The 18,149-nt window shown below is 36.0% G+C and overlaps 1 protein-coding gene across 2 annotated transcripts in view; it reads left to right on the forward strand.

Annotated features, from left to right (window-relative positions):
* Positions 1-1,833: 1,833 nt before the first annotated feature.
* The window catches only part of CEP120 (centrosomal protein 120), a 39,495-nt gene continuing 23,179 nt past the window's right edge, over positions 1,834-18,149 (forward strand). The window contains exons 1-12 of one of the 2 annotated variants that reach the window (XM_053932238.1): positions 1,834-2,026; positions 3,371-3,527; positions 4,451-4,565; positions 5,455-5,596; positions 7,661-7,809; positions 8,849-9,046; positions 11,053-11,280; positions 11,547-11,754; positions 12,826-12,936; positions 13,985-14,162; positions 16,024-16,173; positions 16,946-17,128. In XM_053932238.1, the coding sequence (XP_053788213.1) occupies positions 1,975-2,026; positions 3,371-3,527; positions 4,451-4,565; positions 5,455-5,596; positions 7,661-7,809; positions 8,849-9,046; positions 11,053-11,280; positions 11,547-11,754; positions 12,826-12,936; positions 13,985-14,162; positions 16,024-16,173; positions 16,946-17,128 (1,871 nt within the window). In that variant the 5' untranslated portion in view covers positions 1,834-1,974. The remainder of the gene's footprint in view (positions 2,027-3,370; positions 3,528-4,450; positions 4,566-5,454; positions 5,597-7,660; positions 7,810-8,848; positions 9,047-11,052; positions 11,281-11,546; positions 11,755-12,825; positions 12,937-13,984; positions 14,163-16,023; positions 16,174-16,945; positions 17,129-18,149) is intronic. The other variant, XM_053932239.1, reaches the window with a different exon arrangement.

Genomic DNA, 18,149 nt, shown 5'->3' on the forward strand with positions numbered 1-18,149 from the left:
CTGCCTGACAGTTTTGTCCCTGAGAGGGTAGAGAGTTCTTCAAGTAGTCTCACTCAGACTCTCTGATGCTGCTTCATCTACTCATCTGCTCCCACAATTCTGTCACTAAGTGGAGGTGTTCCTGTACCTGGGCACACCTCCCACAGGTGTGCTTACTGCCAGTGTTCCTGCATAGGGCACATCCTACATCTGACACCTAGGCAGGCAAATGCACAAGGTGAGATACAAGTTAGCAAGACTATGATAGCATAATAAGAAAACAATCTTTGGTGGTTCTCGGATGAATAGAGAAAGACTCGGTGTACTGCAAAGTAAACGTAGATGATAATACCAAGAAGGTCCCATTGTCTTTTTAATGTCCTTTTTCTCTCCTTCTATCTCCTCCTTTTATTTTATTAAAAAAAAAAAAAAAAGTCTTTACTGAAAAGTTTTTAGCAATGAGGCTCTTGGCACAGTTAACACCTGCAACATGAAGATAAAAGTCAGGTTAGAGGCAGAAGAGATGTCGAAGGATAAAGTTCCATGAGTTCCTGATTTAAAGGCTTGCTGTTACCAAAAGGAGAGATGCTTTGCCATGTGCAGAAATAAACACCCATAAACCAGCATTGTTAGTCACATGCTCTAAGTCTTTTGTGCTGGCTCTGGTATTTTTCTGACCCTGTGCTGAACCAGTCCAGCATATTAAACAGGCAAAATGCAAATCCATGAACAGTTACAAGAAGTGATTGTTTATTCAACAGTGGTTCACAAGAATATTATTTTCTTGAATCACACTAAGAGAAATCAATTTTCAAATAAAAAAGCTGCACAGATAAACTGTCTATTTTTGTTATCATCGGGGATCACTTTCCATCACTAGCTCAAATCACTTATTTTTCAGAGGTCTGCCTCCAGGTTTTGTGTAAAAAGTATCTATAGAAGGTACCTACAACCTGGCTTGCAGAAGGTGACAGTGATAGAAATTTAAGAACTCAGACTGTAGAGAGTTGCTGTGCCACGTGCAGTGTTATACACCTGAAGATGACACAACAAAAAGGAGCAGCCAGAATTGAACTTGGGCAGATTCAACTCAGATACAAGAAAGTGTCTTTTTGAGAAGCGTTTCAGAACCAGAATAAAATTCTTGCAGAAGGGAACAGGTTCTTCCTCTCCTGGTATTCGGAAATCATGACTCAGCACCTTTACAGAGTACATACGTTACTAAAACTCAAGGATTTTATGTCTACACAAACATTTTGCTACACCATTTACTAAAAAAAATACTGTAAACTTAAAAATGGGGTGTTTTCCTCACAGTCAAGATATATGTTTTTAACTTGGGATGCCAGGTGCAGGAACACACTATTTCATGATACTGCTGCTTAACTGATTATTGCTTCCTATGGAATACGCTAAAAAAATAGCTAAGAAGGACAAAGCTGCATTTCACTACAAGTGGATTCAAATTCTCCTGCTCTGACGCTCATCACAGTGGCGGGGGAAAAAAAGTAAAGAAACTTCCCTGCTTTAATAGAAGGCACGTCTTTGAAGCAGCTGGCATTCCTCCACTGGCAATGCAGGCTGCTTGTGAAAAACCTTTTTATACTTTTATTTGTCAGGTTTTCGACTACAGTTCCACGGCCCCGTCCGACGTTCCGCGCCACAGCACGGCCGCTCACCCTCAGGCCATGGGGCGGTGCGGAAGCGGTACAGGGCGGTCCAGAAGCGATGCCAGGGTCGAAAGGTGGCGGTGCCGGGGCGGTGCCGGGGCCCGGGAGTGGCGGGGCGGGGCGGAGCCGGCGGCGGAAGCGGTGGGGCCGGCATTGCCGGGCGGAAGCGGCGGCGGTTGGTGTTTGTTTAAGGGCGCCGCGGCGGCAAAAGGGCGGCGAGTGGTAGCAAGGCATCAGAGTGGCCCGAGAGCTTCCGGGTCTCTCCGCTCCGCCTCGGGAACGGCCGCGCTTCCCGGGCCCCGCAGCGCCCGGGCGGAGCGGGGAGATGGTCTCCAGAGCCGCCGATCGGCTGCTGATCGTCGTCTCCGTGCTGGAAGGTAAGCGAGAGGGGCAGGAGGGTCGCGGCCTCCCGGCTGCTGCGCGTCCCCTGTGTCCCGAGAGGAAGATGGGGGCTGGTTCTGCCTCTGAGGTGTTTTCTCTGGTGCCGTGAGCCGGGTGAGCCGAGCAGCGTTGAGTAAACGGATGTTATTAAGAAAGGTTTGGACGTACGTATCTTAAGGCCAGCGTTGCCTACCCTCTGTTAGGTTTTGGAGGTATTTACGCAATGTATTGTTTCAAATGAATGAGAAAAGTAACAATCGTTCCCTGAGGATTTGGATTTTGTTCGTTTGGGTTTTTTGGAGTTTCTTTTGGTTTTTTGGGGTTTTTTTTTGTTTGTTTTTTGGGTTTTTTTTTGTTTTGTTTTTTTTTGTTTTTTTTTTTTTTGTTTGTTTGTTTGTTTTTTGGTCTTTTGGGTTTTTTTTGGTTTTTTTTGGTTTTTTTGGTTTTTTTTGGGGTTTTTTTTTGGGGGGGGTTTTTGATTTTTGTTTTTTAAGTAGTATTCTGATGTTTGTGTCCCTTCGTAGCAATCAGCCTTAAGCTTTTTTTGGTAGTGTTGATTCAAACGTATATCTAGTTGGTATTCTTGCATTTCTACAGGTTTTAGTTTCTGTAGTCTAATTACAGTGTGTGTGTGCGTGAGTTATTTGTTAGGATGTCTTTTTCTCTTCTGGGCTGTTTTGGAGATTACTGGGGGTTTGGGTTGTTTTGGCTGAATGCTTTCTCTTTGTCAAGTAAATCCTATTATCTCTCTGTCCGTTTATGTAATTTGCCAGAGGAGCTTACAAATGAGATCCTGTCATCTGATATGCTTGTAATATCGTCTCCCCACACTATGATATAAGTAAACTTTTACTTGTTTTTGTTATTTCAAATAAGAATATTGGATGATCCTGAGCCCAGGACCAATCCTGTACAGTTTTGGGCACTCTCCTAATCTGGTAATGATTTATTTTTTCAGCAAGTGGCAGGAGGAACACCATTCACTTTTATAAGATCATGTTTTTCTGTTTTGATGTCGGACAGTCATAACACGTTCACGTGAAGTAAAACATTCACTCTATTTCTCATTCCTATTCTCTTACCTATTACCAATCATAGATTTCCCAAATAATTCTAATTGCTTCCTACTTTGCTTTGTTACTTAATTTCCTGTTTCTTCACAAATAGTCTGTTTCATGTTATGTTCCTTCATATTTCTGCGTAGTGCAAACACTTTTTCTTTAAAGATCAGAGCAAGGAAGGTGACATGGGAAATCAATTTCACATAACTGATATATGGCATCAGTCTGAGCTCTTGCATCTCTCTTAGTCATGGCGCATGCAATGCCACTCTTTTACAGGGCGCTGTTTCCCAAAACGACCCAAGCACGTGCTTATAGTTGAAGCCAAGTTAGATGGTGAACAGTTGGCTACTGACCCTGTGGAGCATACTGATCAGCCAGAATTTGCTACAGAATTGGCCTGGGAACTTGATAGGAAAGCACTTCATCTGCACAGGTAATATTAAAAAGTGAAGTCTAATTTGCAGATAAAATTTAACTTTCTTGCCTTTACAGTTAGTGAAGTACAATTTTTGGTTTACTGTCATCTGAATCGTTTTCTGGAATCTTTCTTTTACTTTTATATACAATAATGTTGTGGAAAAATGTACTAATGTACAAAAAAAGGTAGTGTGGCAAGATAAGTGATGTTTAAAAATTCTAAAGAGTATATTTTCACACTACTAAAAAAGCACCCTACAGTCTCTTAGAGCAAAGTAATAGTTCTGTAATTCAAACATTGCAGTCAAGCTTCCTTATGTATACTGTGGCACAAAATTAACTTAAGTCTGAAAAGCCTGTGTAAATAGTTTTTGAAATTTCAAAGAGATAAGCTGAGAAATTGAATGTTTCCATTACTGTTATTTTGTTTCACGGGTCTTACAATTTACAGGTTGTAATATTATGACAATATTATCAAAGAAGTTAAAAAAGCTGTATCATTTTTATTTGACAGAGAAAGATGCCTGCATTTACCATGTGCTAGATGTCTTATCTGTGCCTTGAAATAGTCAGGTGCTTTACCCAAAAATCTTGTGCACAAGTCCTGTTTTTAAGATGCCCTTCCAAGTGATATTCAAATTTTGTGTGAGGCACTGTGCTTATTTCTTTTAGGTGTGTGAGGTATTTATTTGTTGCTAATAGTTGTTTTTAATAGTGCTTGAGACTCCAACACAGTCTTCTTAAAAAATTAAACCACTTTTCGTTCTCTCACTTAGTCATGACTTTTGTGTGTTCAATATAAATTCAGTTTCCAACCTAATGAAACTAGTTATATAACAAATTTAGTATCATTGGCTTGCTGGAAACTTACGAACTGTCTGAGAACTAATTGCAGAGTTACATTTTATATTTAATATTTCAACTGAGTTACTTTTTCAGACTGCAGCGTACACCTATCAAACTCCAATGTTTTGCATTGGATCCTGTATCTTCAGCTAAAGAGACTATAGGCTATATTGTACTGGATCTAAGGGCTGCACCAGAAAAGAAACAGGTATGTTATAGGATATAAATATTTAAAACTTTGTTTTGACAACAGTGCCTTTACAGATAATATAATTTGATTTAAAGCATAGGCTAAACTTTTGAGTCTTGTTTTGGAGTACAACTGATCGTCAAATCCCCATATATGGGGGATTTTGTTGCTTTTCTTAAGAGGAGAGACATCTTGACTCTGAAAACATGCACAAATGAAAAACACAGTTGGTACTAATCTTGCTTACTTCTGAATTGAATAATAGGATCACTAGCAACTAATTAATCTACACAATCTCATTATTTAATCAACTGGAAAATTTTGTCTAAGCAATAGATATGGAGCAATTGAATTGAGTCTCCATCATCAAATCAGGTGTTAAGTTGTTTTTTTAATTGGGCCTTCATGGAAGAAGAAGTGTTAGGTGATTGTTTCTAGCCCCTTAATGCAGCATAGAGTAAGCACAGTATAATTGCTTTTATAAATTTAATTAGCCAACACCCTTTTATCAAGCTTGATCAAAACATTACTTTGATATGGGTCATACAAGGAGTCATCCTAGAGAATTTTCAATGCATATGACTTATTATGCAGTTGAGGAGTTGAAGGTTTTCTAAATAAAGATTTATTGTATATTTCTCTAACTTTTGCACTGTACAAGTCAGTGGGAAAAGCTCAGTATGTTCAGGTAGTCATAGAGTAATCATTCTATAGAATATTTTAGTACTCTAGTGTACTAAATAGACTAAATTTTTAAATAAATAGAAATAAAAACCAAAGTGTATTTCTGTAGGTGATTAAGTAGAAGTGCTACATTAAGACTGAGTTTTCTGTAATAGTATTATACTATTTTTTTTCTGTTGTATTTAAACACTTTTGGGTCTTACTTTTGTTTTTCACTCTGTAGGCACCTAAATGGTATCCTTTACTTAGTAACAAGTATCCTAAGTTTAAACCTGAAATACAAATTGGTGTTGCATTGGAGGCAGATTCAAAAGCACTGGTTGACGATTTTAAAGCAAAGGAGGCACCCCCTAGAGAAGGGAAGGGTAAGTGACATGACATCACTGACTTAGAATTAAAAATCTTCCTGTGCTAGATGACGTATCACTTGTTGCAAATGTGTGGTTTGAAGTCTCAAGAGAATTTTAATTTCACAGCAGTTCCAGCTGATTAATGCACCTTGTGGTAGTAAATTTTTCAAGGGTTCTTTACTGTGATAATTGTGTGACTTTTAGGTGGACAAGTTGCAAACCAACTGGTATTTGAAATGAGAATCAGGGGCTCCTAGTTAACTCCCTTGGGTATTTAATTTCTATTGGAAAGTTTTGGAAAGTTACAAAAGAAATAGGAAAGGAGCTTCTATAAAGAAGGTAAAGTTTCAGTAGTAAGATGTCTCATTTGTTAGGTAGACTTGCTTATTTTATATATATTTTATATATTTTGTGTCCTTCTAATCTTTAGGTACTTAAATTATGTACTATTGTTAATTTTTTTTTTGTAGTAACATCTGCTTAATGTTGGGACTCATTCCAATTCTGGATTCTCTTGTTTATTTTTCTCGAAGGAAATCAGTGAAATATGTCAAAAATCTATTGGAACTCAAATGTTAACATTAGTAGGTGCCTTTCTGTGCTGTGCCTTTAAGTCACTTTTCATCTGTTTGTTTTGGTTTTTTTTTAATGCAAGTTAGTAGTTGTTAAAAAAAAACAAAAACAACATCTTGGAAACTTGATTTAAAGAGTCCAAAAACAAAAACATATTTCCATCTTGCCCTGATCTCTCACCTCAATGCCTATCTACTTAACTTTTGGAAAATGAGCCTTTTGGTACAACTAGTGGATTTTCGCATGCATACATTACAATACTTTGTGTTCTTGCCATGAAGGTACCTTTTCCCTACTTCTAAATCTGTCATCTATCTGCTGATGATCTGTGGCTGTGATTTTGTAGAAGTAGAGGGTCAGTGGCAGTAAATGTTTTACAAGCTTCTGGCCCAGAATTTACTGACTTGGCTGCATTTCAAGATTGGTTAAGACAGGATTTAAGTTTGTGTAAGATAGTGTATTCCATTCTTTCAGATTTACAGCAAAACTTAGGGAGTCTTCCATATTGTAACATCTGTAAAGGAGGCAAAGAACTACTCTAAGGAACCATTTCTCCTATCCCTCATGACACTGGCAAAAAAAAAAACAAGAGAAGACCCTTCTGCCTTTACTCAGCACTGTTTCCCATTTCATGTTTTTTGTGGAATAATTGCTACAAACAAGTGTGCCAGCTTTTTCCTTTTTTTCATCATGTCAAAATTAGTCAATATCATATTTATGTGATGGGGAAAACAACAAACTTCTGGGTTTAAACAGTTGTAAAGCTAATGTTCCAGATATTGGGTATGACAAAACTGTATTATCCAGTTCTAGTCTGGTCAGATACTTTTCCATTTAGTATTCATACACTCTTTTTTTCCTTATTGACTTAAGTTGTCTAAGGCTTCCAGTATTTGAAACAGAGCTTTTTTGTTCACAAAATGCTATGTCACTATTTCTATTGGGTGTAACCTGAGGGCTGAATGTGTTGAATTACTGGCACTATAGAACAAAAACTAGCAAACCAGAATACAGAATTCTATGCATTGATGACTTCAGATGAAAAATCTTTAACTAAAGCATTCTAAAGATCTGTGGAATGGCACACCATATTTGTTCCAATAGATTGCAATATGCAGTTACTGTTCTGCATTTTTGTTAATGAGCAAAGTAAAGAAATAGCATGGTATACTCTAGCCTAGTGAAATAAACTTCCAGTCACTGTACTGTTTCTCATTGTAACACAAGATAAAAATAGGAAGTAGAATTCTGTTTAGCATGGTGTTCAAAGTAACAGTTGTGAATAAAAGTTAATTTCAGATTTTTTTGTAGCTGTTTTGAAGTATAGCTAGGGACTTTGTTTTTTGCAAAACTTTGGTAACAGGTATCAAGGCCTTTATTTATAATTCTTCTTTCCACATGTAATTTCCATGTGTAATGCTTAAAAATAAAATTGCAATTATATATCAGATTGCTGCAGCAATTACAAAGACCACTAGTTACTTATGTTTATTTCTTCTCTCTTAGTACTAACCCTTTTTCGTGGACTGGAGCCTAAAAGTATTGTGCCAGTCTTGAATGAAGAAGAGGGCTATCATCAAATTGGACCAGCAGATTATTGTAGAGATCACTTTGTCTTGTCTGTAACCATTGCATTTGCCACACAGTTGGAACAGGTCTGTTTCCTTACTATGTGTAGTTTTTAAGAAGCGTTATCCCACATTAGTGTTTTCACCCTCCCATTCCTCATCTCTGATTAGTTTTTTTATGTTTTTTTGAGTTTATTTCAAGAAATAACCTTGTCCCAAAGTGAATTTATATTCATTTTAAAACTTTATGAAGTCCTTAACATTTCAGACTGCAGATGAAATATAATTCTTCTGAAGTACTAAAGCTGTATTTACTTCAAATGATGCATTCTTATGAAATGCATACTTCTCTACTGCAATATAGCGTAAGACGTTTGTGTATGGATAGTACTAGTCTTCAGTGTGGTGCCCATGCACTGGAGTTCAAACATGGTGAAATGCTTTTTAAGTATGTAAGACAGAGTTCATATATTGCCTGAGGGAAGGACTTACTAGCTTGGATAAAGTGGCATCAGCTTTAGACCTCAGCTGCTGTGTTTATGCTGTACTGAGAGCACTGTTTAATTGGTCTAGAACTCATGGTGTGTGAAACTCTTTTCAGTCTTGTCATGTTTCTTTTTTTCAGGAAAAATAATTTTCCATGTCAGAATTGTAGGACCTTGAGAAGCAAAATTTACTGTGATCGTGCTTGTGGCTTGTGCCTCTTTAGGCATTGAAGTCACAGTTGCAGTTGCCTACAGAATGAAGTAGCTGTTTGTCTGTTTCAGTCTTTTATTTAATCAAATAAATTATATAACAGTATCTAATCTGCAGTATTTATATTGAAAATATTTTATGAAGGCATAGCTTATGTCTGAGTATTTGTGCAATACTCAGATGTTATTTGATGTTATTAAGTACATGTCATTTACAGCCCTTGGTGTTGACAAGTCTTGCTCTTTTTTTGCTTAAAATAATTTAAACATTTTTAATTTGAGTATTAATATAATAAGTTTTGTGTGGAGTGCTAGCTATGATTTAGGTCAACTTGTCACTTTAAGCTCTAATTTTCAAACAATTCCTTCAGAGTTACTATAACTCTGCATCAAGGAAAGAGATACCTAATTCTCTTCTGCATCTCTTTCAGTTAGTTCCTAGTACTATGAAGCTCCCTGATCGACAACCTGAGTTTTTTTTCTACTACTCATTACTGGGAAATGATGTCACAAATGAACCTTTCACTGATTTAATTAATCCAAACTTCGAGCCAGAAAGAGCTTCAGTTCGAATACGTAGTACAGTAGATGTTCTTCAAGTTTATCTTTGTGCACAGTCAAAATTGCAGGTAAGCTGTTTAATTTCAAATGTGAATGAAAATAAATAATTAAAGAAGTAGCGTAGGTCTCAGGTTGTATCTGTGAAGCATTTCTGTTTCCAAAATTAAGATGGTATTATAGTATTTTGGCCCAAATATAAGTTGATTCTCTTGCTGATATGAGGGAAACCATAGCAGCAAGTTTCCTAGCTCAGGTGGAGTGCTGTCTTTTTAATCAGTTGCTATTACAGCAAGCTGGTTTACATGTCATGATAAAAGCTGTTGCTGAAATATGATCTTCCCAAAGAGCTAATGTGGCTCTCTGAAGAGCTTTGAGCTTTGGGGTCTGCACTGCAGTCGGACCATCTGCAACCCAGAGTCCTGCTTTGTGCTACCTATGGTAATTCCATACCAGCTGCTTAGGTCACTCTTGCCTAAGCATTAAAATCACTATCTTCAGGACTCTTTGTGAATGATAAGTGAGGTCTGTCTTTTTTTCCCCACCTGTAGCCAAATACTGTTTCTAAATACACTGCAGACATTTTTAGGCTGTTACGGGATATTGCTTATCTTTTTTAGCCTTGCCTTTAGATGCAGGACATGGTTTAGTGGTGAGTTGGCAGTGTTAGGTTAACTGCGGGACTCAGCAGACATAAGGGTCTTTTCTGAACTAAATGAATCTATGATTCTAAATATCAGGTAGTACTTAAAGTATTAATGGCAATCTGTGCATTGCTCAAACTAGTTACAAAACAAGAGTCTGCTTCGTTGAGCGAGGCTGCTGTAGGTTTTCTGCTAATGTAGCTGGTAAATAAGACAGTATTAGTTATAGAAAGTATACAGACCGTTCTAGGATTGTTACGCAGGGTGGTATAAGAATGCTTTTTCAATCTTGCATTGTTTCAAATTTTTTATTTTTTTCCCGCAAGTTTAAATATTTTTGGAGCAACATGTACACTGGTGTGTTTGGAATTTACCCTTACTCTAAAACAGTCTCAAAACAAAGTGTTTAACATGTGATACCTGTGTAGGGAATTATACATGTTTGCATCATGTGTAAAGAACAATTTTTTGAACAAAAGTTCTTGTGCGGTCAGATCCACATTTTGATTTACAGTTTTCTTCGAGTTCTCACTCAGTATCTTAAATCTTAGGATATAGGATCAGAGCACTGTGCTCTGATTCTTAATTTGACATATCTTTCAAAAAAATGAAGACTTCTGTTGTAAAAGGTAGGTGTAAGTTGCCAGACTAGAGCGTGTGCATATGTGTATTGTATAACTGTATTTGTATGTATGTACGTATGTATGTGCACCTAGATATGTATACTGGCAGCTCACACCTTTCAGCACGACAGTTTTCCTCAAGTGCAATAAATATTAAATGTGGGAATACAGTGTTCTGGTCTGCTAAATTAAAACTGCAGTGACTCTTATTTGGGAAAAAGCAAGTTAGTATTTGATTTTCAAAGAGTTACTTCAAGGAAACTAGATTACTTTAGTGTGTGTTGTTTTTTTTTTTTTTTAAGATCCATCTTTCACTTGTATGTATAAATATTAAGCTGTATAAGGAATAAACAGTTGAATCAAGTTTTCAAATGATTATATGTACCAGGAATTAAAACCACAGTTACTTAATCCCAAAAATCCTTGCCAGTTAAGTGGTGTCTAAATATATGTCCAAAGCCTTTGAGTAACCTTTTTCATTATTTTGCAGTCATGCATTTCATATGCCTGTGCCTGAAGGGCAAGGATCTGTGCAGTGTTTAGAAGCCACAGAGTACTGAATTTATCCTACAGAAGGAATGATACGACAGATCCTCAGAAGGGCAGTGCAGTGATTTGCTGCTGCCCTGTCAGTGAGCAAATCCCACCTGCTCAAAGCTGACATTTCATAGCTGTTCTTATTCTCAGCATGCATGAAGTAGGTTAGAGATGATAACTTGTATTTATGCTACCTTTAGTGGAGGGTGCACAGATGGTTCCAGTGCAAATCGCACATATCACTTACTTTCTAGCACCTTTGTGTGTGTGCAGATCCATCTTTGCTGTGGGGACCACTCTCTTGGAAGCACTGAAGTTCCCCTGTCTGGACTGCTGAAGAGAGGAAATGTGGAGATTGACCAACACCCTGTGGCAATAGAAGGACCATTTGTTCTTGTTCCACCAAATAGAGCTAAACAGAAACTGCCACAACTGCCTTTGGATCTGGCCCCTACTGTTGGGGTATCTGTAATTCTTCAAAGGGAGAGCTTGACTACCCAGGTATGTCTTACTCATTCATTGTTGGTTTAGACACAATTTTGTGTTAAAAAATTATTGGTGTTTCTTAATCATATTTGACTGGATTTTGTGTAACCCTGGAAGAATGAACTGCTTTACATGAATAATCCTTTCATTGGCATTTTTCTGTAAGTATAATAATAAAAAATAATCTCATGCTATTAAAAATAATCTCATACTATGAAATGTCATAGACTGAATTTTTCAATGCAAGCTATGGTCAATAAGAAAACTATCATTTCATCCAGCCTTTGATTCCCTTAAATGCTGCAACTGAACCCAAACAGCCACAGGAGAAAGTTCTTTCACATGTTAGTGGAAAAACCGAGAGCCAGCAGCAGAGATCCGAAAATGTCCTATCTCAAGCCAACCAGTGTTCATCAAAAGAAGATGTAGCAACAGAGAGTGAAGTGGAAAGTCTTAAATTTGAAAAAGGCACAAAACCAAGGAAAAGGGGTATGTGGTATATAATTTTTTGCCCAGTTGCTAAGTGTGGGCTTGGATCATGTACTACTTCTTTCTTGTATATTCATGAAGTAGTACTCATTTCTGGTGACAAGTTTCAGGCAGGTCAGAATCATTTGCATAAAACAAATAACAGAAGGGGGATAAATGTTGTGATTTGAACATGATCATTATTCAGTACACTTGCAAGAGCCAGATTAGGGATTTGAGGGTGTGTAGATTACAAGTGATGTGGATGGTCATCAGCTTGAAAAATCATAACCAAAGTTTTTGGAATTTCCTGGAGTTGTGAATGAGAAGGTTTAGTGCAATGCCTGTGAAGAAACTGACTTGCTCAATGAGATGAAATGTTCTAATGTTAATTTATTCAATAGAAAAGTAGGGGTAATGTGAGATTTTTTAACTTTTCTAAGGAATTTTAAAGTTTTTTTTTTAATTTTAAGTTTTCTAAGAAATTTCTAATGAATGTGGGTAATAATTTGTGAAGACAAATGTTCATATAGTGTAGACTTCTGGACAAAACCAAGCAACTGGGTTGTTTTGTTTGTTTTTACATGATCCTTTTGTTTGGACTTGGTAGCCCAAGCCCTAGCAAGACTTGTTTCTGATATGAGAACTGGGAAGTGGAAAAGTGGAAGAGGAACAGTGATAAGAAATACCATAATAACCGAATAAATCTCAAAAAATGTTGTCTTGCTAAATGTTGCTGAGCATAAATCTTCTTAAGAGATGATTTATTAATAAAGCAGAGTTATTATTTTTCTAATGATATTTGTATTGCTGTTTTTTGAGCTTTGTCCTAAAGATGCCCAGTTCTATATAGAGGAAATTATGTGTCCTAGAATGGGCTCTCAGGATTTGTCTGCTAATTCAGCCAAATTTTCTTTTAATCCTAACTGATCTTACCTAAGCAAGGATTAAGTCCATTATATGGAATGTAAAAAGAAAGTATTGTGAACCCAGCAGGTTAGGAAATCGAGGATTGTGCTTTTTTATTAATAGTAATTTTATAATTCTATTTTGCTAAGATGTAAAACATGTCACTTCACATTTGTCTTTCAGGGGTGGTCACTGGCTGCCCTCAAGAGGTTAGCAAACAGTGTTTTGAAGAACTTCCAGCTTTGAAATCGCAGAGCAGAGCAAAGTCACCTCTGACAGATATGCAAAATCCCAGTAAGGCAAAATTTATTGAATTTAGTACATTAAATTAAATTTGACTATAGTACCAACTTAAATGAATTTTAACGGTAAGCTATATGTACTTAAAAGCTGTATGGCCTTAAAATTCCACTCAGACACTTCTTTGCACCAAGCGATCTACTGTTATTTTACCTGAATCACTTAAAATTGTTAAATTCATACATTGTGTTAACTAACTGATGTTGGAGTATTACAGCTTTTTTTTTTTTTGTAATGTTAATATTAATGCAAGCAAAGCACTTAGAAAAAAGGAGGAAAGAAGAAAGTCAATACTAGTAATGATGTATTTCTTTAAAAATTACAAAAGTGGAAATGTTTTAAATAATCATGAAGGAAGTATCAGAACAACTAGCAGTTACAAAAGGCGGTTGAGTTCTTATCTCATACTTTCATTCCCTCTTTTTATATGGGCTTAAAATAGCCCAAATAGCTCTTAAAGACTTAAACAAAATGTCTTGAACACTTTTCAAGAACACATTTTGGAGACCTGTCTGTGGGACTTATAGTTTGATGTTTTACTCTCTGAAGGCAGTATTGGGTCTCATTGTATGATATGAGAAGCCTGGATGCAATTGGGCAGGCACTCAATGTTGCTTCTGCTTTCTAAATTATAAAATGGATGTCACAGTATCTGGGTTCTGTGACAGAAGCAGATGTGCTTTGCACATTTTAGTTTGCTTCAATGGCTAAATTATTTCTGAAGAATTTCATTTCTTTGGTCTTAGTGTAAAACTTTTTCAGTGAGTTAAACCTTATATCACTTCAAATATTAATAAAGAAAGGAAAAATACTACATTTCTGTAAGAAGATTTAAAGTATGTTGGGTTTTTGGTGTTTTTTCTTTGGAAGCAGTAACTTACAGAAGGAGTGGTTATTTTTCACAGTATTCATTTATTTTACAAGAAATACAAATCTCTTCGGGATGCAACCTATCTACTTGTATTAAAATGTGACACTAATCTTTTATATATTTTGTTATTTTGGGCAGAACATGCACATGAATTCTCTTTTGTGTTTTCAGCTGACAGTCGTCCAGTAGCAATATCTCAGCCTAACCCTGTGGGCCTGTCCAGTTCTTCTGAGCCTGTGTCAGCACAGAAAATTGTCATTCCAGCAGCCTCTCACCATTTTTGCTTTTCAATAGACTTAAGAAGTATACGTGGTCTGGAAGTTGATTTTCCAATAAAGTGCATTTTAAGGTACAATTTGTTTTTGTTATTCTTGGCAAATACAAAGTCTTCATAATCTGAATGATTTCTGGTGGCAGGTGCCTCTCTGCTTTTTCATGCCTTTTAAAACATAGCTGATTTTCAGTAGCAAAATACTTTAGAATGTTCATCTGGCTTATCACTAAAATGAGCATTAAAGCTGGTGGGTAAAACTTTACCTTTTACTGTAATTTGTATTAAATCTCATTTGAATGTATGAGCTTGGACAAGGAACATCAATCTTTAAAGGAATAGGAGAATTACTTTTCATGTTACTTTCTGGCTACATTTCCAGCTCATGTTTTTCTTTTTTCTTTCCTTTTTTTTTTTTTTTTTTTTTTTTTTTTTGGTCGTTTCCTACTTCCCAAGGAACTGTTTTAGTAAGAGACAGATCACTGGTTTGTGTATGAATCTGAAGGAAGCACATTTTAGTTTTAATGAAGTATCAGTATGCATTTCTGAGAGATTTTTAAATACAGGGATGATTTTGATGGTTTAAAAAATAAATTCTACTTTTAACTAATTATTGATGGTGTATTTGAAGGAAGTAATTAATAGTTTTTGCAATTTGTCTTCTCATTTCCATCAGCATGCTTTGATGTTTGTGATGAAATACATCTTCAAATGGTGATTCAGTCTGAAAGCATTGAGGATTTGACTGGGGAGCTGCCTCTGCATTTGCTCTGCTTCTTTTCTGGCAGATCTTGATTCATACAGTTTTAACTAGCCACTGGGAAGTCTAGTTGTGCTAGACTTTGTCTGAGCTAGGTAAAAAAGGTGTGGATGATATGTAGGGCTGGAATTTTTTAAAATACAGCTAATATAGAGTTCATCATTAATATCTTTCCATATAGGCTACATTACTAAATAGTATGCAGAAAGCAACATACAATGGATGGAATTTTGCCACATAAAATCTTTTATGTAACAGTTCAATAATTAGTTTCAGAACAGTAACAACACATAGGTTTTTTTGTTTTATGCACTTGAATTTTTATAGTCAGTGATGAACATGGCAGGAAAAGAGGAGAAACATCCAGATACATAAGTGTTAAGAAAAGTTGCAGGGTAAAAAATTGCATATTCGCTGTAGATTGGAAGCATTATTTTATTACAGTCTAAACAAGCTCTTTCAACAGCTCTTCACAAAAGGTGAAGAATGCAATTTTTATGTATAGAGGCATCATTTGATGCAGCTTGGATTTTATTAGGAACTTGGCTGACAGCTGGCATCATCAGGTTGAACAAAATGAAGTTTAAGAGGTTCATGACCTCCCCTTTGCTACAGTTTATCACACACTGAAATATGCCAGTAGAGTAGTTTCAGGCCATATTTTAAGTCATATTGGTAAAATGATTTGACTTGCCTTTTAGTCAATTAAACTGTGGAAATTAAAAAGCTCATGAAGTTTTCTAATGGTTCTGACACTGTGTATATGTATACCTAGTTATCAGTTATTGCAAGTTAGTCTAATCTGAACTGTAAATACAATTACACATGTTCTCAAGTAACAATTTACATGTGTGTATAAATTTTTCTTCTGTTTGGTCAGTTTATATAATAATTGTAGAGTTATAGTAAAATACGTATTCAACTGGTTGTGAACATACAGGTTATTAAAATGTTTTTTGTCAAAACAACAGCCAATATAAAGAAGCTGGATTGTTCCTGAAATAAATGACATGAATACTTGAGAGCTAAGTTCTGTTGCTGAATGTACTAGTATAAATTTATTGAGCTTTGATACAAGTCAGGCTGTACTAAATTATGTCTAAACTGGTTTTCCTGTTGCAGAAGGTATCAAAAAAGTTACCTATTTATAGAATTATTATTTTTGTTATTTTTTATTAGGTATTCATACCCATTTTTTGGCAGTGCAGCACCTATTATGACAAGTCCACCTGTAGAAGTTAGAAAGAACATGGAAGTCTTTCTTCCAAAGTCATATTGTGCATTTGACTTTGCAACTATACCTCATCAGCTTCAAGATACATTCTTCAGGTAGCAATTGGCAATTTTTTATCTTAATTACGCTTTTCTATATTTTGTTGTAAATGCAATCACATTAAGATTATCAGTTCTAGAATTTAGTAAATAATTCAAGGGCTAATGTCAGTAAATACTTAATAGCTTACTCTTCCATTTTCTCTATTAATTACATTTAAAGTCAGGAATTCTACAGTTCTTGATTTTCTCTCTTGCATACATAGGTATCATTGCTTACAGAAACAACTGTATTTGCCATAAATTTTAAAAGTAAATCTTGATAGCATCATTTTTGACAAAGTACTTCTCAAAAAATGCTTTTTTTTTTTTCTTTGTAATATGCAATAACTATATGTTATCTTTAAATACAGCAGGTACCTGAAAGCAGCTTGCAGTGTTGAAGGCTGTAAAGCAGTTCTCCTAGCAGTTCTACCAGCTTTCAATAAATGATCAATACGTAAAATTTAAAAAATCATCAAAATAGCAGTATTTGTATGTATTTATAAATGAAGATGATCAAGTTGTATTAGCATTGTTCTGTCAGTCACTCACTATAGCATTGTTAGTCCCTAATAATTGAAAGGAATTATTATCTGAACCAAGTGATTGAAAAGATACAAAGTCAGTCAGTCTTATTCCTCTAAGTGAAAGACAGTAAAACCAATTCATTTCTGACTTTTGTAACCATTGATTTAAGAAGTTACTTTTAGAACATGAGGTGCTTCTGAGTAAGAATGCTTCCTCTTTCATTTTGATGCCTGACATGGAGATCACTTCTTTACTTCAGATTGCCTCTGCTGGTTGAATTGTGGCACAAGGATAAAACAGCGAAAGACTTACTTCTAGGAGTGGCAAGACTTCAGCTTTCAAGTGTTCTGGCTTCAGAAAAAACCCGCTTCTTGGGTGGGAATGGTGAACAATGCTGGCGTCAGACTTGTAATGAAACAGTCAGTTTTACAGCAGCACAAGGGTAAAGCTATTTAAAAAGTACTTAGCTCTGTAGCAAGTTTTCTAGAGTTGTTTATTTAGTATTTCTCTGAAAAACAGCAAGCTTTTCCTCCATAGCTTTTTGAATAGGTAAACAGGCTGCAGCATACTGCAGTATGCAGAGAGGGGATAGACATCCAAGAGATGAGAAGCTGAATTGCCACTTCATATTGAGCAACGTATACACTACTACCAAAGTCATTGTAATAAACCTTTATATAATAGTGAGCTTGGGTAAATTAAACTTCACAGACAGATTAAGAAATAAATAATTGAAAAAAATGTTACTGAGGTGCTTTCTTAAGTAAGTTACTCAATTACAGAAAGGGTTGATATTCCATAATGTATTGTTTGCCCATAGTATGCTTTTAGATACAACTGACTTCAATGAAAGTTAGGAAGACAGATACACACAGAAAATGGAGATGTCTCCTGTTTCACGATTTCAGCAGGGATTTCAGCTTGTGTACATCAGAAGGAGCAGTATTCGCTAATACTCTGTCTGAAGACAAATATTCATTTACATAGAGCAGTGATGGGGTTTTGTGTATATATATGTGTGTGTGGTTTTTTTTTTTTTTTGATTAGCAGTTATTTCTGTCCTGTGTCCTTATGGATTGATTGAAGGTGATTAGTGTTCACAATCAGTGTCTAGGCCCTCGTCTTTTCAGTGTTTCATCTTTTCAGGAACTTGATTATACCCTTAAAAATAAATGTAATTGCTATTAAGACTGAGGTCAGTTTTAAACCAATAATGCAACAGATTTTAAAAAATGCATTTTATATTTAACTCGCAGGAAATGTCATGTTAGTGATGGGTATCCCCCTCCTCCTGGCTTCATAGAAAATTGACCTCTGGCTTTGCTTAAACTTACGTGGAAAGCTGGCATGGCCTGATTCTGTGAAGAGTTACTTTAAGGTCTCACTATACATTGAGGTTCATACTTTTACCGCTTGTTAAATGAAATCTGGTTTTGCACAAAACATAACCACTAGATGGCATT

Source organism: Vidua chalybeata, chromosome Z, assembly GCF_026979565.1.
Source record: "Vidua chalybeata isolate OUT-0048 chromosome Z, bVidCha1 merged haplotype, whole genome shotgun sequence".
Lineage (NCBI taxonomy): Eukaryota > Metazoa > Chordata > Aves > Passeriformes > Viduidae > Vidua > Vidua chalybeata.